The sequence below is a fragment of the Nomascus leucogenys genome, chromosome 2 (genome assembly GCF_006542625.1).
Source record: "Nomascus leucogenys isolate Asia chromosome 2, Asia_NLE_v1, whole genome shotgun sequence".
Taxonomy (NCBI): Eukaryota; Metazoa; Chordata; class Mammalia; order Primates; family Hylobatidae; genus Nomascus; species Nomascus leucogenys.
In genome coordinates, this window is record NC_044382.1 from 46,436,081 (window position 1) to 46,457,802 (window position 21,722).

Genomic DNA, 21,722 nt, shown 5'->3' on the forward strand with positions numbered 1-21,722 from the left:
TTTTTCCATTTGCTTCATCTTTCTTTTTATGTCTCTTAAACTGTCCTACCCCATTTTGAAGCATTATAAGATCAGATCATTTGTCTTGTAGAATTTCCCACCTTCTGGACTTAATAAAGTCATTCCTTGTGTGTTCAATGTTCCTGTATCCTCTGTATCAAGCTGGTGGGTAGAGTTAGACCGTGCTGTCCATTAGAAATGTAAAGTGAACTACAGGTGTAATTTAAATTTTCTAGTAGCCACAAACAGGAAAAAAGTAATTTTAATGTTTTTTTTTTTTCTTTAAAAAAAAAAAATAGAGACAGGATCTCACTGTGTTGCTCAGGCTGGTCTTGAACTCCTGGCCTCAAGTGATCCTCCCACATTGGCCTCCAAAAGTGCTAGTGGGAATGCAGGCCTGAACCACCGTGCCTGGCCAGTTTTAATGTCTTATTAACTCTGTTATATCTAAAATCATTCTAACATGTAGTTAATATAAAAATTGCTGAGCTATTTTACCTTTTTTTTCTCTTTTTAAACCAAGTCTGAAATCTGGTATTTGGCACTTTACACTTAACAGTCTTAGTTCTCTTTAAAATTTATTTTTATTTAAAAAAAAATTCTTCCTTGAGACAGAGTCTTGCTCTGTTGCCCAGGCTGGAGTGCAGTGGTGTGATCTCAGCTCACTACAGCCTCTGCCTCCTGGGTTCAAGCGATTCTCATGCCTCAGCCTCCTGAGTAGCTGGGATTGTGGTGTGCACCACTACACCCGGCTAATTTTTCTTGTTTCTAGTAGAGATGGGGTTTCACCATGTTGCTCAGGCTGGTCTTGAACTCCGAGCTCAAGCGATCCACCCCCTTGGCCACCCAAAGGGCCGGGATTACAGGTGTGAGACACCACGCCTGGTCCTGTCTCAGTTCTGACTAGCCACAAGTGGCTTGGGGTAGCTATAGTATCGGATAGTGCAGAAGAAGAAGTTGGTTAGATTCAGATTTAATTATTGGGGGAGGGGGACAGGAATACTTAATAGGTGGTGCTGTTTACTCCTGTTGCATCATGTCAGGAGGTGTGTAATGTCTGGTTGTCCCACTCAGTGATGTTGGGATGTTTATCTGTATCTGTGTTAAAGTTCCCTCAACCCTTTACTTACAGCTATTACACACATTGCCTAGGTTCATTCTTTCATTAGTGGTTGGAAAATGATTTATTTATTTTTGGATGTAATTAGTTGGCATTCTAAAGACAAAATTCGCATCATTTCTTTGCTTACTGTAAGTACGGTTCATACAGGAAAAGGATAAATACTTTTTTTCCCATTGTTCACCTGTTTTCAGAGTAAGGAGTGAGGGCCACAGCACTCCCTTCAGTGGGGCCCAGTAAAGTGGGTTTTTTGCTATTTTTAGAGTAACATTGGTCAGGTGCTGTGGCTCACACCTGTAATCCCAGCACTTTGAGAGGCTGAGGTGGGTGGATTGCTTGAGCTCAGGAGTTTGAGACTAGCCTGGGCAACATGGCGAAACTCATTTCCACAAAAATACAAAAATAGTCGGGAATGGTGGCGCATGCTGTAGTCCAGCTACTTGGGAAGCTGAGGTGAGAGGATTGCTTGAGCCTGGGAGGTGGAGGCTGCAGTGAGCCAAGATTGTGGCACTGTACTCCAGCTGAGTGACAGAGTGAGACCTAGTCTCAATAAATAAATAAAATTTAAAAAATAGAGTAACTCATAAGCTTGTGGATTTTTATACATTTGTGCTGAAAACTTTTTTTTTTTTTTTCAAACAGAACAGAGTCTCGCTATGTTGGCCAGGTTGGTCTTGAGCTCTTGGCCTCAAGCAGTCGTCCTTCCTTGTCTTCCACAGTGCTGTGATTAAGATGTGAGCCACCTCACCTGGCTTTTTTTTGAGGGGGGCGGGGGTGGTAAATTGACTCATTCTAGAAAAGTGGGAATTTCTATTTGAAGTTAGTTCCTTTGTCCTTTTAACATGACTCCACTATTTGTAGGGGTTTCCTTGCCTTGTTGCATAATAAAGTATCCCCACATGTGTCTAGAACATTCTTGCCCCTGCCCCAAACTAGTCATTCCTTTTAGGAACCTTGTTCCTTTAAGAGGAAATGCTGTTTAGGGACCATGGTCTTTGTGTTTATTTAATTATTTATTTGAAATATACAGTAGTGAAGAAGGATTTAACATACCTGGTAAAAAGAAATATTAAGAAGATATAGTGAAAAATAAGTGTGTTTTTACTTAGTAGATGCTCCATAACTTTGATTGATTAAGTGATTTAGTGGGAGAATGAATGAATGGCTATCTGATTATTAGCATCTTTTTTAAACAACGAAGTCATTTCTTTCCATCTGCTCTAATTTCTTATATGAAGTAGCCAAGGGAGAGGTTTTCCCATCAGAGCTGATAAGCTTCCATCAGGCCTCACCTGCTCCTCTCCTTTTGATTAGAACGGTGTGCTGCTGAGGACTGTCTTGGACCCTGTCACTGGGGATCTGTCTGACACTCGCACTCGGTACCTGGGGTCCCGTCCTGTGAAGCTCTTCCGAGTCCGAATGCAAGGCCAGGAGGCAGTAAGTAACGAAGGCTGGGGACAGGCAACATGTTTGAGATTTTAGTGGCTCCATCTGAGAACAATCTTTGCTGTGAGCTTTACTTTCACTAATTTGCCACTCCATCTTGATTGGTTTCCTTCATGTGAGAAGTCCTGAGTTTCCTAACCTAGAGCTTCCTCATTGGGGCTCCATGGCACCATGTTATGATTTGGTTATAGCTGGGTAGAGATATCGATCCCTTTAGCCCTCTGGCTGGTCAAATAGGGCTGGAAACCTCCCCTCTAGGACACCACTAGCCACAAGAATTCTCAGGTTTTATCCCAGTCTTAGATCAGTGTCAAGTTTACTACAAGTGAAAGAGATTGGGAAACATTGTATCCTTTTGTAGTTAAGAATGTTAGTGTTTCTGGGCACTGTGCTAATTGATTCCATTTATTTCTTTTTTTTTTTTTTTTTTTTTTTTTGTAGATGGAGTCTCACTCTGTCGCCCAGGCTGGAATGCAGTGGTGCAAGCTTGGCTCACTGTAACCTCCGCCTCCTGGGTTCAAGCGATTCTTTTGCCTCAGCCTCCCGAGTAGCTGGGATTACAGGCGCATGCCACCACGCCCAGCTAATTTTTATATTTTTAGTAGAGATGAGGTTTCACTATGTTGGCCAGGTTGGTCTTGAACTCCTGACTTCAGGTGATCCGCCCGCCGTGGCCTCCTAAAGTGCTGGGATTACAGATATGAGCCACCGCACCTGGCCTTCCTTCCATTTAATTCTTGCAGCTGTCCAGCCTTGTGGTACTGTTTTCATTTTACACACGTGGAAGCAGGCTTAGAGAGATGAAGTGGTTAGTCTAGATCATATGGCTCGTAGCCCATGTTTTTCACATATGCTAAGCCATAGTGCCTCTCTAGCCCTCTTTTTCTTAAGATAGCCTGTTAGATTTCTAGAATATTTTAGGATACTCTGCAGACTGAAATTTGGGGATAGGGCTTTTGGTCAGCTTACCATGTTTGTATTTTTTCCCAAACCTTATTGGAGCTGTTTTTTTTTTTTTCCCCTCAGGTATTGGCCATGTCAAGCCGCTCATGGTTGAGCTATTCTTACCAATCTCGCTTCCATCTCACCCCCCTGTCTTACGAGACACTGGAATTTGCATCGGGTTTTGCCTCGGAACAGTGTCCCGAGGGCATTGTGGCCATCTCCACCAACACCCTGCGGTGAGTGAGTCTCATGTCTGAAGCTCCGCAGGAAGCCTTTCTGCCAGGGGCTCAGACTGGTTCTGCCAGAGTGTTGGAGGAGGCTGTGAAGAGGTGGCAAAGAGCCAACTTCACCATGAAGCTTGTGTGTTGCAATTGAAACCTTCATTTGGCTCAGCATTTTAGTACCTGAGAGCCAAGTTTCGGTGTTTTAGCTTCTGTTAAGACTTTCAAGGCCAAGCTTTAATACAGTCCAATCTTCCTGAGATTTCAGACTTTTGTTTTCTAGCAAAAGGGCATTGCCATTGGATTAGTTTTAGAGCAAGTATTGGATCACTGCATTGATAACCTTTCTTACTCTGTCTTGTCATTTGCGGTATTAAATCTTAAATTTTAACCTACATATAAGTTATTTAGACCTTTTTCAAGTTGACCAAACTGTTCTTCCTGGTAATATTGATGTGAGGTTTGAGCAGTATATGTAATATTCTTTGCAAGATGGAAAAGAACCTAAAATAACTCAGTCAGTTTGGCTTCCTCAAGTTTTGGGGGGCTTTTAAAATTAAGCCACCAAAGTTGTTCACATCCTGGTTATAACTATTGGCTGTTCATAATGAAACCATGCCCTCTTGATAGATTAATCACTATTGCTTATCAAATGAGCTCCCAAAATTTCTTTACAACAGCTTTCAGGGTCTTTTCATGGTCATTGTCCTTTTTCTTTCCGTCATCTTTGTATTTGTCTTCTGCTCCAGCAGAATTGATCTCCCTGCACTCCTCTACATCCCGTAATATTTTTTTAATCTCTACCTGTGCTGGAATGCTTCACCCACATACATACCTGCCTGTCAATGTTCCCCTTGTCTTTTAAGCCAGCCTTGTTGTAGCCTCATCTGTGGCCCCTACCTCCTGAATTGCTATAGATTTAGACAATCCCTACAGATTTTTAGGCTTTCCTAGCAGCAGAACTTACTTCCCCCCAAAACTAAATCAGGGAAGGTGACTTATGAGACATAAAAGCAGAATTCTTGCGGGCAGTTTATTTTTTATTTAATTTTTATTTTTAAATTTTTTTTTTTTGAGACAAGGTCTTACTCTGTTTTACAGGTTGGAGTGCAGTGGTGTGATCATGGCTCACTGCAGCCCCAACTTCTGGGCTCAAGCTATTTCTGCCTCAACCTCCAAGTACCTGGTGGGACTATGGGTGCGTGCCATCATGCCTGGCTAATTTTTGTGTTTTATTTTATAGAGACAGGATTTCACCTTGGTGCCCAGGCTGGTCTTGAGCTCCTGGGCTCAAGAGATTCTCCCACCTCAGCCTCCCAAGTAGCTGGGACTACAGGCGCGTGCCACCATACTTGGCTTTTTTTTGGTATTTTCAATAGAGTTGGTGTTTCACCATGTTGCCCAGGCTGGTCTTGAACTCCTAGCCTTAGGTGATCTGCCCGCTTCGGCCTCCCAAAGTGCTGAGATTACAGGCGTGAGCCACCGCACCCAGCCCCTATCTTTTTTAATGTAGAGAATAAACTACAAATAAAACTCCATCATTAGAGATCAGGTAACTATATTTTTTAGAGTACCTGGGTTCTGCTCATTTTGCACATAGTTTGGCTTATGTGTGCATCTCTGTCCCATTTGACAGAAATTTATAGGTCCCTTATTTGCTATCTCTTGCCTTGTCATAGTTTTCGTAAACTGAGGTGATTTTTATTCACAAAGCCATCCACTTTATTTTATGAAGCACAATCACTACAAATACCATATATGTTCAGGTAATTGCAGTGTTTCACAACAAATTTGGGATTGGGCTCTTTATTATCATTGGAGTGATTAAAAAAAAAAAGCTTTTGACAATCGTTTGTGTTTCATTGGTAGGAACGAGAACTGTCGTGAATTGTGATAGGGTGTTGCCAAATGGGAAGGCCCTTCTTGGATCGCTGTGTCTGCATCGCAGAGTTTTCTAGAGTAGGCGGCTGTTGTTTAATGTTGCCTAATGCCAACGTTAGAGCTCCAGGGATTGATGTGTTTGCTGACTGCTCAAAGTCTATTTCAACACCAATTTCTAGGTCCGAATGAGTATTAAATAACTGCCTTGCTTTTTTGTCATAGGATTTTGGCGTTAGAGAAGCTCGGTGCTGTCTTCAATCAAGTAGCCTTCCCACTGCAGTACACACCCAGGAAATTTGTCATCCACCCTGAGAGTAACAACCTTATTATCATTGAAACGGACCACAATGCCTACACTGAGGCCACAAAAGCTCAGAGAAAGCAGCAGATGGCAGAGGTAATGAGACTAACGTTCAGGGGTTCCATTAAAAGATGTGTGAAATTATGTTGAAAAGTTTAAACTGCCCAGCACTTTGGGAGGCTGAGGTGGGAGGATTGCGGGAGGCCACTAGTTCGTGACCAGCCTGGGCAACATAGCAAAACTGTACCTGTATTAAAAATGTTAAAAGGGCTCCTGGTGTGTTGGCGCACTCCTGTAGTCCCAGCTACTTGGGAGGCTGAGGCAGGAGGATCACTTGAGCCCAGGAGTTCAAGACTGCAGTGAGCCATGATCATGCCACTGCATACCGGTGGCACTCTGGACATGAGACTCTATCAAAAGTTTAAACTCCTGCAATTGTTATTATATTCTTTGTTTTTAAAGATCTAGGCTCTTTTCAGCTTTTTTAAGCAGAAGCCTTTGTCCCAAAGTACTTCATTTTAGAGCCTTTCTTGTAACCCAGGACTATACTCTGACCTCCTTTTATTCACAATTAAGTTCCCTCTCTGAAACAGAATTCTCCCGTCCTTGAGCTTCCAAAATAGACTGTAATTTCCTTTATTTGGGCCCAAAGGAGACAGCTTTCATGTTCTCCACAACACCAGCTCTTTCTAGAACTCATTGCTTAGCAAAAACCAAATAGCTACCACCACGTAGAACTGTATTCATCCTTAAAGAGTGGAGACAGAGTAGTCTTAGTAAGGGAAATCAGATGGGTTGGGTAGAAAAATGGAGTTTCCATTGTCATTTTTCTCAAGCCACTAGTTCAATATTTGTCACAGCTGTTGTTCTTTTTGGTGTTTTCTACTAATATGTAACTAGCAATGTCTGGATTTCCCTTTTTGATCTTCTGTCTTCCCTAGTCTATACACCTCTCCCTTTAATATTCATGTTGGGAAATCCTGGCTGGGATGGCTGACTTTGCTGCTTTATGTATTAAGAACCCCCTGGAGTGTTCTTGCTACCTGTCCTCTTCTCAGCCAGCCCCTACCTCTGAGCACGCCAACTCAGTTACTTGTTTTTTTGGGTTTAGGAAATGGTGGAAGCAGCAGGTGAGGATGAGCGGGAGCTGGCCGCAGAGATGGCAGCAGCATTCCTTAATGAAAACCTCCCTGAATCCATCTTTGGAGCTCCCAAGGCTGGCAATGGGCAGTGGGCCTCTGTGATCCGGGTGATGAATCCCATTCAGGGGAACACACTGGACCTTGTTCAGCTGGAACAGAATGAGGCAGCTTTTAGGTAAGCAGCTTAGGACAGTCCAGGGTTTGGCAGGCTGGAACAGGAGCTCTCTGGGTTTTGACTAAGGCCTTACTCTTGCTTCTTATTCTGTGTGTAGTGTGGCTGTGTGCAGGTTCTCCAACACTGGTGAAGACTGGTATGTGCTGGTGGGTGTGGCCAAGGACCTGATACTAAACCCCCGATCTGTGGCAGGGGGCTTCGTCTATACTTACAAGCTTGTGAACAATGGGGAAAAACTGGAGTTTTTGCACAAGGTAGGAATCAGCCAGTGGTGCTCCTAGATCTTAAGTCCCATTGAGTTCTCTCACTTTTGCTTATGTTATGGATCAGGTCTTTGGGGACCAGCTCCTTGATTCCTATCTCTCTCTTACCAGCACATGGAAAATGTTGGGGCCTCCTAGCTGCGGTGATGTTCTTGTGCCTGTGCATTCCACAGGAAGGCTTTGTGCTAACCATCCATAATGGGGAGATAGATGCACATTGAACTGGTCCCTTTCTTACTGTTTTAATAAGCAGGCAACAATTTGTGACCAAAATTCAGCAGTTTAAATAATTAATATTCTGGCTGGGCGCGGTGGTTCACGCCTGTAATCCCAGCACTTTGGGAGGCCGAGGCAGGCAGATCACCTGAGGTCAGGAGTTGAGACCAGCCCGGCCAACATGGTGAAAGCCTGTCTCTACTAAAAATATAAAAATCAGCCAGGCATGGTGGCACACACCTGTAATCCCAGCTGCTTGGGAGGCTGAGACAGGAGAATCGCTTGAACCCGGGAGGCGGAGGTTGCAGTGAGCCGAGATTGTGCCATTGCACTCTAGCCTGGGCGACAGAGTGAGACTGTCAAAAAAAAAAAAAAAAAAGATTTCATATTATTTTCCACCTGCATTCTCTGGGAAGTTACTGTTTAATGGGTACAGAGTTTCAGTTTGGGAAGATGAAAAAAATTCTGGAGGTGATAGTTACACAACAGTAAATGTGCTTAATGCCACTGAAGTGTATACTTAAAAATGATTGGCTGGGCACAGTGTCTCACGCCTGTAATCCTAGCGCTTTGGAAGGCTGAGGTGGGCGGATCACCAGAGGTCAGGAGATCGAGACCATGGTGAAACCCGTCTCTACTAAAAATACAAAAAAAAAATTAGCCGGCGTGGTGGCGGGCGCCTGTAGTCCCAGCTCCTCAGAGAGGCTGAGGCAGGAGAATGGCGTGAACCCGGGAGGCGGAGCTTGCAGTGAGCCGAGATCGCGCCACTGCACTCCAGCCTGGGCGACAGAGAAAGACTCCGTCTCAAAAAAAAAAAAAAATAATAATAATAATAAAAAAATAAATAAATAAATAAATAAATAAAAAATAAAAAATCAGCCAGGCATGGTGGTGGGCGCCTGTAACCCTAGCTACTCCAGAGGCTAAGGCAGGAGAATCGCTTGAACCTGGGAGGCAGAGGTTGCAGTCAGCCGAGATTGCGCCACTGCACTCCAGCCTGGGCGACAGAGCGAGACTCTGTCTCAAAAAAAAAAAAGGATTAAGATGGTAAACTTTATGTTATGACTATTTTACCATAATTTTTAAAATAAAAAGAATATTCTCCTCTCCACACTGACAGCATATGGATTCCTTCAACCCTACCATAAGGGGAGTATCCTCTAAGAAATACTTCATAGACCCTTTTTCATATTAAATTTGTCTCTCCTTTACAACTGAGATGTCACTAGGCTGGGTACAGTGGCTCACGCTTGTAATCCCAGCATTTTGGGAGTCCGAGTCAAGCAGGTCACTTGAGCCCAAGAGTTTGAGACCAGCCTGGCAATGTGGTTAAACTCAGTTTCTACAAAAAATACAGATAATTAGTCGGGTGTGATGGCACATGCCTGTAGTCCCAGCTACTTGGGAGGCTGAGGTGGGAGGATCACCTGAGCCCAGGAAGTCCAGGCTATAGTGAGCCATAATTGCGCCTGCCACAGCCCTTCAGCCTGAGCGACAGTGAGACCCTGTCTCAAAAAAAAAAAAAAGATGTCACTTTTCACTAGCATTTTTTTCCTGTCCCTCCACAAATTACAGTCACTTCTTAGCTACTAAGGCCACGCTATTATTTCATGAGGCCAGTTAAACCTAGCACAGGCTCTGGGCAGCAGTCATCTGGTACCAGAACTTCTTGTCACTTACAGCATTGATCCCTCTGCTGGGTGAATGCAGCATGCGGGGCCTGTTCACCCCAACACCCTGATTCATTAGCAAAATAAGCTCACTGGTGTGTTTCTTAATGATAGGCTCCTGTGGAAGCAGGCATTTCTGGGCAGAGAGGTGGGGCCTGTGTCTGGCAGGCATTTATAATAGCTGTATTACCTGCTTTTCCTCTATAGACTCCTGTGGAAGAGGTCCCTGCTGCCATTGCCCCATTCCAGGGGAGGGTGTTGATTGGTGTGGGGAAGCTGTTGCGTGTCTATGACCTGGGAAAGAAGAAGTTACTCCGAAAGTGTGAGAATAAGGTAAGTGTGCTGGCATTGGTGCTGCGATCTAGCTCATGTGTCAAGGGTAGGGGCATTGGTGGGGTGGTGGGCATTGAGTTTTAAAATCTTATCTTTATTAGGACTTGTTGTGTTACCCCAATTCCAGCTTCAGAATTATGCACTTGTTTTTTTGATTTTTTTGTTTGTTTGTTTTTGAGACGGAGTCTCGCCCTGTTGCCCAGGTTGGGAGTGCAGTGGCGTGATCTCGGCTCACTGCAACCTCTGCCTCCTGGGTTCAAGCGATTCTCCTGCCTCAGCCTCCTGAGTAGCTGAGATTACACATGCGCACCACCACGCCTGGCTAATTTTTTGTATCTTTAGTAGAGACAGGGTTTTACCATGTTGGCCAGGCTAGTCTCTTAGCTCTTGATCTCATGATCCGCCCGCCTTGGCCTCCCAAATTCCTGGGTTTACAGGCGTGAGCCACCGCACCAGCCCTTGAGTTTTGAGAGGAGCAGGAGTAGAGGGATCTCATTTATTGACTTACCAAACAAGAACTAGCTTTCTGTCTTGCTAGCTTCTATAAGGAAAGGAAATGTGAGAGTTAGGCATATATTTGCACTATATTAAAAGCTATTTGGCTCTTTTTCCCACCTAGAATTCATTGCTAACTGCTGGTTTTTGGTATTTGCTGTTCTGCTGACCCTACATATGTCATACAGAAAGCTGGACTTTCTTTGGGTTCTGAACCCCAAGATTACACCCACCATCACTCTTGTCTTTGTTTTTCCCAGCATATTGCCAATTATATCTCTGGGATCCAGACTATTGGACATAGGGTAATTGTATCTGACGTCCAAGAAAGTTTCATCTGGGTTCGCTACAAGCGTAATGAAAACCAGCTTATCATCTTTGCTGATGATACCTACCCCCGATGGGTCACTACAGCCAGCCTCCTGGACTATGACACTGTGGCTGGGGCAGACAAGTTTGGCAACATATGTGTGGTGAGTTGATGTTGTTAACTTGGGTTACAGTGATGTGTAGGAAAGCTGGCTCAGTTTCTTGTGGGTAAAGCCAAAGATGAATCAAATCTCAGAAGTAAAAATGGATATTAAATTCCATCCTACTAAAGCTAACTCTACAGGCAATCTGTTCTTTAAGCCTTCTTACTGGTCTTTTGGATTTTTCTCTCTGGTTTATCTCCCTCCTCCCTATTGAACATGATTTAATGATAGGTTTAGTTTGAGCTAATGGCTGATATTTCTTTTTATGTTTTATAAGAACTTTGGAACGTCTGTTGTCTATGTTGTGTGGTTTTGGTTTTACCCTTAGCTGTGTTAAACTCTTGCTAATGGGTCGATTATTTTCAGTTTCTTGGTTCTCAGACACAGCTCCTGCCCGCCAGAGCAGGTGCAGGACACGTGGGCTCAGGCCTCTGTCTAGGCAGTGCCCCTGTGGCTTACTTGCAAGGACCTGGGCCAGACCTGTTGCTTGGTGACCCAGGTGAGCAGGTCCGGGCCCCAGCAGTGTGACTTGTGTCATTTCCTTGTAGGTGAGGCTCCCACCTAACACCAACGATGAAGTAGATGAGGACCCTACAGGAAACAAAGCCCTGTGGGACCGTGGCTTGCTCAATGGGGCCTCCCAGAAGGTAAGATTGCAGAATGGGCCCCAGGGAGGACACTGCTTAGCACTTTTCCTGTTGTCCTCACTGAAGAAATTGCTTTTGGTGAATTATTCACAGTGCACGCGACTGTGCTGAGTGCTGTCCGTCCACAGTCCTTTCTTACCAATCTGCAAAAAATCTCCTTGGAGAGTAGCGAGTTCCTTAGAGAGAGTCCATTCCCAGTCCCCTGCTCTGAGGTGTGTCCTGGGCTTTACTTTCTCCTGTAGGCATGTGCTGCTTTAATAGAACATCTCTGGACTTTCGGGCAAATCTATTTTAGAAGACAAGCCTAGTGATTGCTGTTTTCTATAATTTTCTTTGTGTTTTCCTTTTTTTTATGGCAAGCTTGATAAATTTAACAAAATGGTTCTTGCTTAAGAAATGATGAACAGTAACTTTAGCATGTTGTATGGGGCATTAAGCTTTAAGTAAATGTGAGAATTTTAAAGTATAGGTTTTAATAATTTTTGGATTTATTGTTTGTTTTTGAGACAAGGTCTCACTCGGTTGCCCGGGCTGGAGTGTGGTGGTACAATCACAGATCACTGCAGCTTCCACCTCCTAGGCTCAAGTGATCCTTCCCCCTCAGCCTCCTGAGTAGCTGGGACTACAGTACATGCCACTAAACCTGGCAGATTTTGTGGGTATGGGTATACGAGACCTCACTGTGTTGCCCAGGCTGGTATTGAAATCCTGGGCTCTAGCAATCCTCCCACGTTGGCCTCTATAATAATTTTTGGGTGTTAATAGATGGTGAAATGTGCCTTAGGGAGCACTGCTTGCCCTTGGGAGTCCAAGGTGCACACAGTCACTAGTCTGTTTGTGACTCACAGGCAGAGGTGATCATGAACTACCATGTCGGGGAGACGGTGCTGTCCTTACAGAAGACCACGCTGATCCCCGGAGGCTCAGAATCACTTGTCTATACCACTTTGTCTGGAGGAATTGGCATCCTTGTGCCATTCACGTCCCATGAGGTGAGAGTGCCCACATTACTCTGGCCTTGACTTTTAAGGTTGTTTCTTGGTGCTGAATCTACCTAAGAGGTCAAATTCATTTGTCCCCACATATAATTAATAATGTTCTGGGAATATAAAGTGACAGAAATACTTGGGGAGATAGGAATCTTGATTCCCCCACATCCAGGGAAGGCCATTTGGTTTCTTTTTTTTTTTTTTTTTTTTGCGACAGTCTCACTCTTACCAGGGCTGGAGTGCAGTGGCGCGATCTCGGCTCACTGTAAACTCCATCTCCCAGGTTCACGCCATTCTCATGCCTCAGCCTCCCGAGTAGCTGGGACTACAGGCGCCCACCACCACGCCCGGCTAATTTTTTGTGTTTTTTTTGTTTGTTTGTTTGTTTTTGCAACGGAGTCTCACTCTTACCCGGGCTGGAGTGCAGTGGCGCGATCTCGGCTCGCTGCAAACTCCACCTTCCAGGTTCGCCCAGCCCGGAGTGCAGTGGCGCAATCTCAGCTCACTACAAGCTCCGCCTCCCGGGTTCACGCCATTCTCCTGCCTCAGCCCCCCGAGTAGCTGGGACTACAGGCGCCCACCACTGCGCCCGGCTAATTTTTTGTATTTTTAGTAGAGATGGGGTTTCACCATGTTGACCAGGATGGTCTCGATCTCCTGACCTTGTGATCCGCCCGCCTTGGCCTCCCAAAGTGCTGGGATTACAGGCCTGAGCCACCACGCCTGACCAATTTTTTGTATTTTTAGTAGAGACGGGGTTTCACCGTGTTAGCCAGGATGGTCTTGATCTCTTGACCTCGTGATCCGCCTGCCTCAGCCTCCCAAAGTGCTGGGATTACAGGCGTGAGCCACCTGCGCCCAGCCGGGCCGTTTGTTTTTATACTGTCCTAGGGTTTGCTTCAGTCTGATGCGAGTTTACAAGGTTAGCCTGAGCCCAGAGCTCTAGAACCGGACTCCACAGACTAGTATTGCCAGGATTGATGGGATGATCCCTCCTGGGGCACACACCGCCATATGGAATCAACTCTAGGTTTGTCAGAGTTCGGCATGTTTTATTCCAGCCAAGGAAGTTGGGATCAGGAATCTGACCTCACAAACCATTCTTTATGTGTGGCATTCTCTCTTGCACTGCAGACAACATGTGGTCTCCTTTTGGGTTTTAACTATCGTGTTGTAGCAGAAAAACCTGGGATTATCAGAAAGTGATTAGATATTTCCCGTGTGTTTGTGTAGTAAAAATGAATGGCTTGTCTGTTCGTTGTGCTTTTGGAAACTCTAGACTAGTTGAAATCACTTCTCAGTGACAGATTTTTTGTTTCTTCTGCCAGGACCATGACTTCTTCCAGCATGTGGAAATGCACCTGCGGTCTGAACATCCCCCTCTCTGTGGGCGGGACCACCTCAGCTTTCGCTCCTACTACTTCCCTGTGAAGGTAGGTTGGGGGAATCTGAGCTGAAAAGGGAGATCCTGAGAAAGGAGCAGCACAGGGAGTGGATTGATGGGAATAGTACCAGGGAAGGTGCTCCCCTCAGGGCAGATCACAGCCAAAGCAAAGGCTTCACCTGCTTCTGCCAGTCTGAACTCTGAGTACCAAGAGTCAACTGAAGATAGTGTTCCTGGATCTACAAGTGGGGTTCAAGTATCGAGTGGAGAATAAAAAGTTTTCCCGGTCTGGGCGTGGTGGCACACGTTTGTGGTCCCAGCCAGTTGGGAGGCTGAGCCCCAGATTTTGAGAGTGCGGTGAGCTAAGATTATCCCACTGCATTGCAACCTGGATGATAGGGTGAGACCCTGTCTCAAAAACTAAAAAAAACAGCTTTCCCTACAAGTGCTTCTTTAGCATGTGCCATTTTCTTTGGGCATCTCACCATTTTTTTTCCTTCTGCTTTCTCCATATCTTAGAATGTGATTGATGGAGACCTCTGTGAGCAGTTCAATTCCATGGAACCCAACAAACAAAAGAACGTCTCTGAAGAACTGGACCGAACCCCACCCGAGGTGTCCAAGAAACTTGAGGATATCCGGACCCGCTATGCCTTCTGAGCCCTCCTTTCCCCGTGGGGCTTGCCAGAGACTGTGTGTTTTGTTTCCCCCACCACCATCACTGCCACCTGGCTTCTGCCATGTGGCAGGAGGGTGACTGGATAATTAAGACTGCATTATAAAAGCCAACAGCTCTTTCCCCTTAGCTCTTCTCCTGGAATGACTGGCTTCCCCTCAAATTGGCACTGAGATTTGCTACACTTCTCCCCACCTGGTACATGATACACAACCCCAGGTTCCAGTGTGGAACCCGAGTTTCCCATTCCCCAAAGCTGTCCCTACATTGATATGTCTTGACTCTCCTGTCTACTTTTGCACACACCCTTAATTTTTAACTGGTTTTCCTGTAAATACAGTTTTGTATAATGTTATCTTTGTGGGAGGAAGGAAGGCAGGCTGTGGTGGGACTGGGTAGGGTATAGTATCACTCCTGAGTTCCACTGCTCTAGAATCTAACCAGAAATAGAAACCTAGTTTTTAAGGTGACTGGCGTCCATGTGTCTTGTTCTGGAGATGAGGATGTAGGTGGAAGGTTTGAGTCCAAGTTAGAGCGGGAAGAACTGAGTAGACTCCTTCCTTCCAGGTGCCTACTTGGACTTGCGGCACTCTGTGGCTCCCCACCCCCAGGTCTGTGGTGGTTTCTTTGTTTTTTCCTGGCTCTTTTTGCTGTGCTGATGAAACATGGCCTCAATAACCATGTGGATACCCACCCCTCTTCCCACTGAGTATTGAGGAAAGGTGGCTGATTCTTCCTCCTCTTCTACTCTGAGGATGTTAGTATGGGGATTTTAGCATGAATTCCAGCTGGGGAGTCTTAGCAGATGCCCCTTTTACTGATACAGCACCTAAAGAGATCTTTGGCTCCATAGGACCATAGGAAGGGTCAGTACAGAAGAACCTAGATAATGCCCTGCCCCTGAGAACTGTGTATATGTGGGGCCTGTCTGCAGCACCCATCTCAGGTGGGTTCCAGAGGGCCTTTAGGGTATAATGAGAGCCTGTCAGGTGGAAGAGGCCCAGTTCCAGAAATGTTCCAGCCCACCCCTGAGAATTCCTCCTGTTTAGTTGTGTAGGAAGCCCTCGTCTTCCAGGCTGTCCTTGCGCCTTGAACCTGGAGAAGCGAGCTCACTGTTCTCGATACTTCACAATGTAAAACATTCTTTCGTCTGCATGTGCTCAGCCACCTAAATTGAGCAAATGATCTGGTGAGCACTGGGTTAGAATCAGGAATGGTGGGATACAATCTGAACCTCCCAGAGCCCAGCACAGAGGGTTCCTGACACTGTGACACTGTCTCCTGGAACTAAGTATCTCTTGAATCATGACTTGGTTTTAGATCAGTCAAGAGAGACCCAGGTTTTGCCAGGAATCGAATCCCTAAATAACATGGTTTTTTCTCACTTAGCTCATGAATTTGCATAGTAGACAGTAGTTCTGAATTAGATTTTGAAAACCTAATTTCAGGGCTCATTTTTTCCTGTGGCCCTAAATCCATTCTATCAAATTGTGTGATGCTGACATGCAGTCATCTGAGGAACTCAGCGTAGATATTTGAGCAGCTCCTCCCCTCTTTTCTAACTCAAGTTCGACTGAAATACATAAACTCCGTACAGAAGGTAGGGGGTTATGTAAGAAAGGAAAACCTAATCTATGGAATCAGGAGTTGTCACCACCGAGCTTCCTTTGGAAGTCTGCCCATCAGCTTGCTTGTCCTCTATAAGAGGAAGGGCTAGGACAAGGATTTGGGCTTGAATATGTGGAAAGGAATTTTCATAGTTGCTGCAGGACCTCCAAAAGTTTAAAATTTGATTGGATGTGACTCAATGATAAGTCCCATTTGTGTAATTGTTAAGGGGACCTGATTGACTCCTGTGGTTCGATTGAGCAATGAGGTAACTAGAGACCTCTCTCCAGCCTTGGCAAGACCCATCAGAGGCTGCTGCAGAACTCAGTCAGAAGGATCTGCCCTTGGGTTTGCTTCCATCCTGTTCCATTGCTAAGCCCTTGTGACTTGGATCCTAGGACTGAAAAGTTTTTAGCTGCCTCAGCTTTCCCCTGACCTTATGGGCAGAGGTTCTGCAGATGTTTCCTTTGGAAGATCTCTTGCCAAGAATAGCATTCCTTTGGAGGAGGGGGGTTCTAGTTGGAATGTTGCTTTTCTTGGTTAGTTTAAATGTATTGCTAGTGAGACAGCTGCCGGCACGCGCTGGAAAAGGCTCGTCTCACAGGGAGAGTGCTGGTCCCCAGAATGTGTGCTGTTCCCACGCTGCTGCCTTTCTTGAGCTTGTTAGAGGAAAGCCAGAAATGTTAAGGCATTTGGATGGGATCCGTCTGGCTTTCAATTTTTTTTTTAATTCCTAAGTTCTGTTTTATTTTTTAATTTTTTAAAAATTTTATTAGAGACAGTCTCACTCTCTTGCCTAGCCGGGAGTGCAGTGGAGTGATTATAGCTCACTGAGGCTTGAACTCCTGGGCTCAAGCGATCCACCTCAGCCTCCAGAGTAGGGGAGAAAACAGATGTGTGCCACCATATTCAGCTAATTTTTAAACTTTTGTAGAGACAGGGTTTCCCTGTGTTGCCCAGGCTGGTCTCGAACTCCTGACCTCAAACAATCTTCCTGCCTTGGCCTCCCAAAGCACTGGGATTATAGGTGTGAGCCATTGCGCCTGGTCCTAAATTCTTGTTTTTTTGTTTATTAGAGACGGAATCTCTCTCTCTTGCCCAGGCTAGAGGGCTGTGGTGTGATCTCAGCCCACTGCAACCTCTACCTCCTGAGCTCAAGCGATCCTCCTACCTTAGCTTCCCAAATAGCTGGAACTACAGGCATGTGCCATCATGGCCAGCTAATTTTTGTATTTTTAGTAGAGAAGGTTTTACCATGTTGGACAGGGTGGTCTCGAACTCTTGGCCTCAAGTGGTCCCTCCAGCTCAGCCTCCCAAAGTGCTGTGATTACAGGCATGAGCCACCATGCCCAGCCTCTAAATCCTGTTTTCTATTCAAAATAGAAATGACATGTGTTTGAGTCGTCCACTTGCTCATTTGCATATAGAATATTGTATGTGAATATTTTACTACACCCTTAAAATTAATTTTCAAGGGCTATACGTAGAGCTCAGAAACATCTCTGCTGCTGAAATCAAACCCGGTCCAAAAAACGTAACAATGGAGGGAGGAACAGATGGCTCTCGAGGACAAGGCAGGGACTCTAAAACACCTGCTTGGCCATGGTTGATTGACGTTTGAGTGATTTGGTAGCCCAACACGCCCTGTGAAGTTCAGGTGAACTGAAATGGGCAAGTGTAGTAGGCTACACACCAGTCTAAACCAGCGCAACCAAGAGTTGTGTCTCTTTTTTTCTTTTTTTTTGAGATGAAGTCTTACTCATCGCCCAGGCTAGAGTACAGAGGCAGAATCTCGGCTCATCACAGCCTCTGCCTCCCGGGTTCAAGCAATTCTCCTGCCTCAGCCTCCCAAGTAGCTGGGACTACAGGCATGCACCACCACGCCTGGCTAATTTTCGTATTTTTAGTAGAGTTGGGGTTTCACCATGTTGGCCAGGCTGGTTTCGAACTCCTGACCTCAGGTGATCCACCCACCTTGGCCTCCCAAAGCGATGGGATTACAGGCATGAGCCACTGTGCTTGGCCAGGAGCTGTTTAAGCCATCAGGAGACACGCTAACCCACTAGAGGCTGCTATACGTTCATTTCTTCCACAAACGTTTACTGGGCACCTACCATGAACCACCTCCTCCCAGCTCTGTTCTGCACCCAGAGGTTGGAGGAGAGTTTATAACCTGGCAGTCTGTCGCTGTGAGGTTGGCGGTCAGGTGAGTCTGCCAGAGGGCCTGTCACCAGTTTCAGAAGAGCCTACAGCCTGCATCTGATTTTCTCAGCCACAACCTTGGGACTTCAGGAAAAATCAGAAGGTCCGAAGTCTGAAAAATGAAGAGGTGGGGAGTGGGCAGCAGGGGCTTTAGGTCAGGAAATGGTAGGAAACCTGTAGGTGTGGCTCATAATCCCAGTGGGATATTAGAACCCTTTTCATTTGTCACAACAGATTCCTGGTGTCTGCTCCCAATTACTCACACGGTGGCTCATGGCTGGTAATCCCAGCACTTTGGGCGGCCAGAGGCAGGCAGATCGAAGCCCTGTTTTTAAAAAAAAAGAGTCTGCTGGTGATGTCTGGGCATGTGTCTGCTTCACAGTCGAGTGTTAGGATTAGTAGCTGTGATGGACAATGAACATTGCTGCTTGTTCAAAATGAAGAAAAAAACGTTATCAAAGAAAACCAGGTGTGGAAGTTTCAGATTTGGAAAAGGAGCTGGGCCAGCCCATCTGGAATAGCTGAGGGGCCCTGTTAGCCCCACCCTACCCCACCCCACTCCCGTATGCAGCATCTCTGGCGATGCCCAGAGGCAAGCCCCCTTCAGTTTCCCACCTCTCACTCTGCCTTCCAGAGCCTAGTCCTCAAGTTTTAAATTCCTGGGTCCACTCAACAGAACTTGCTCCCTTCTCTGACTGCAGTCTCAGAATGAAAGGAGAGGTGCTTTCAGTTGGGTTATTTGGTAGCGTTTAGGCTTAGAAGTTACTAATTTGGAGCCATGAGTATATGTGTATAAGCTAGTGACACGTGATGGTCAAGGGACATACTACCATTTCCTGTGGGTTATTAGGGCCTCCAGCTGTTATGAGGACACACTGGGGAATCTCAGCTTTAGGGAGTCGATGCTGTAACTGGAGAAAGGCAATGCTGTCATCATAAAGCAATCAGAAACGAGATTCCACCTACCAAATGCCAAGAGGCAGCAAAGTCCATGAAGAGAGCACTGTATACAGAGTCAGATGACCTGGGCTCACTAGCCTCTAAGCATAGTGTTGGTTTCCTGCCTGTAAATTGGTAGAATAAGACTGATCTACTGGGCCCGGCATGGTGGCTCACACCTGTAATCCCAGCACTTTGAGAGGCCGAGGCAGGAGGATCCCTTGAGACCAGGAGTTTGAGACCAGCCTGGGCAACGTGACAAAACCCCATCTCTCCAAAAATACAAAATTTAGCCAGGCATGGTGGTGCACACTTGTAGTTCCAGCAATTAGGGGCCTGAGACAGGAGGATCACTTCAGCCTATGAGTTTGAGGCTGCAGTGAGCTGTGATTGCGCCACTACACTCCAGCCTGGATGACAGAACGAAACCTGTCTCAAAAACACCAAAAAACAAAAACTGGTCTCTCGGGGTCATGGTAGCACAAAGGCACATGACAGTGCTCAGGGGTTCTGAGGCTTGTCTGCTGACCTGGGGCTCTGGCCCTGGGAGATCTGGGGGACCTGCTGTCCTATATGTGATGCTTTGAAAGAAAGGGGCATCATTCCAAGCCAAGAGGCCCCAGAGGGCACCGTGAGGTGTTCAGGCTTCTGTGAGGCCCCAGTGAGATCCTGTGGCTGTGCCCCCATCACCTCCACCCACTCTGCCCTCCCACGAGCTGCCCAACGGATGAATCAACGCCTTGGCAGAGTTTTCCAGCAGGGCCTTGCAGAGAGTGTGTGTGATCTGTGTGGCCACTACCTTGGGGACGGGTAAGGAGTTAGCCCAGAACATTCCAGCGTGGGCATTATTGTCCTGTTGCAAGTTCAGGGCCAAACCAGGAATCCAGTTTTGTCGATCCAATTGAGAAAACATTTCATGAACAACTACTTGTGGCATGCATTGGCACTCGGAATAAAGCGCACTATTATCACTAGGTTGGCATTTCTTTTTCTTCTTTTCTTCTTTTTCTTCTTTTTATATTTTTTTATTTTTGAGACTGAGTCTCACTCTGTCGCTCAGGGTGGAGTGCAGTGATCTTGGTTCACTGCAACCTCTGCCTGCCGTGTTCACGCGATTCTCCTGCCTCAGACTCCCGAGTAGCTGGCATTACAGGCGCCTGCCATCACGCCTGGCTAATTTTTGTATTTTTAGTAGAGACGGGGTTTCACTATGTTGGCCAGGCTGGTCTCGAACTCCTGATCTCAGGTGATCCGCCCGCCTCAGGCTCCCAAAGTGTTGGGATTACAGGCGTGAGCCACCGCATCCAGCCAGGTCAGCACTCCAGACTAGGTCGGCTGTGGAAGACTGGGTGTTAATAAGGAGTTCCTAAATCAAGGATTCTGTGCTCACATTCAGTGAAACACTACAGACTCCCCTCTTGGATAGTTTGAGGCTTTGAACACAGCCCTTCTCCTATCCTCCCTCCCGCACTGGCCCACCCCTAATGAATCCAAATGCAGTCTAGTAAAATCAGGAAGCCTGCTATGAAAACTTGACAGAGATCCTGAAGATGCCCCTGCAGTTGCCCACTCTGACCCTGCTGAAGGGAGAATGACTGTACCTTTGGTGATGGTGCTGAGGGAAAGGACCTCAAATCCCATAAATGCTGGGTCTGAGGCCACGTGTTACACCAGGACAGGTCCTGTGTCTCTCAGGAAAGCCTGGCTTTAGGGTCAAACCTCAGTAACCAGCTGGAGAATCTTAGGTAAGATTCTCTCTCTCTCTCTTTCTCAATCTCTCTCTCTCTCTTTTTTTTTTTTTTTCTAAGAAAAGAGACAGGGTCTTGCTCTGTCATCCAGGCTGGAGTGCAGTGGCTCGGTCATAGCTTAGTGCAGCCTCGACCTCCAGGGCTCAAGTGATCCTCCTGCCTCAGCCTTCTGAATAGTTATGACTACAGGCATGAGCCACCATGATGCCTGGCTAATTTTTTAATTTTTTTTTTTTTTCAGAGATGGGGGTCTTTCTATGTTGCACCGGCTGGTCTCTAACTCCTGGGCTCAAGCCCCAGAAAAGGGATGAGGAATCTTACCCAAGGCCAGGCACAGTAGCTCAAGCCTGAATCCCAGCACTTTGGGAGGCTAAGGCAGGAGGATTCCTTGAGGCCAGCAGTTTGAGACCAGCCTGGGCAACATAGGGAGACATCTGTATCTACAAAAAATAAAAAAAATAAAAATTAGCTGGGTGTAGTCGTCCCAGCTACTTGGGAGGCTGAGGTGGGAGGATCGATTGAGCCCAGGGGGTCAAGACCACAGTGGGTTGTGATCGTGCCACTGCACTCTAGCCTGGGCAATAGAGACATTGTCTAAAAAAAAGGCCAGGCATGGTGGGTCATGCCTGTAATCCCAACACTTGGGAGGCTGACATGGGCGGATCATCTGAGGTCAGGAGTTCAAGACCAGCCTGGCCAACATGGTGACACCCCGTCTCTACTAAAAATACAAAATTAGCTGGGCATGGTGGAGTGTGCCTGTAGTCCCTGCTGTGAAACTCTGTCTCAAAAAAAAAAAAAGATTATTCACCTTTTGGAGCTCATGTCTCTTCATCTGTAGACTGGGT

The 21,722-nt window shown here is 46.2% G+C and overlaps 1 protein-coding gene across 1 annotated transcript; it reads left to right on the plus strand.

The window, feature by feature from the left end:
* The first annotated feature begins 1,924 nt into the window (after positions 1 to 1,924).
* On the plus strand, positions 1,925 to 14,847 carry SF3B3 (splicing factor 3b subunit 3). Its single transcript, XM_030829497.1, has 11 exons — positions 1,925 to 2,557; positions 3,593 to 3,747; positions 5,836 to 6,010; positions 7,026 to 7,231; positions 7,329 to 7,485; positions 9,588 to 9,713; positions 10,469 to 10,681; positions 11,230 to 11,328; positions 12,177 to 12,320; positions 13,646 to 13,750; positions 14,221 to 14,847. Exons 1-11 carry the CDS (start codon positions 2,540 to 2,542, stop codon positions 14,359 to 14,361), a joined length of 1,539 nt encoding a protein of 512 aa, XP_030685357.1. The 5' UTR covers positions 1,925 to 2,539; the 3' UTR covers positions 14,362 to 14,847.
* Positions 14,848 to 21,722: the final 6,875 nt, after the last annotated feature.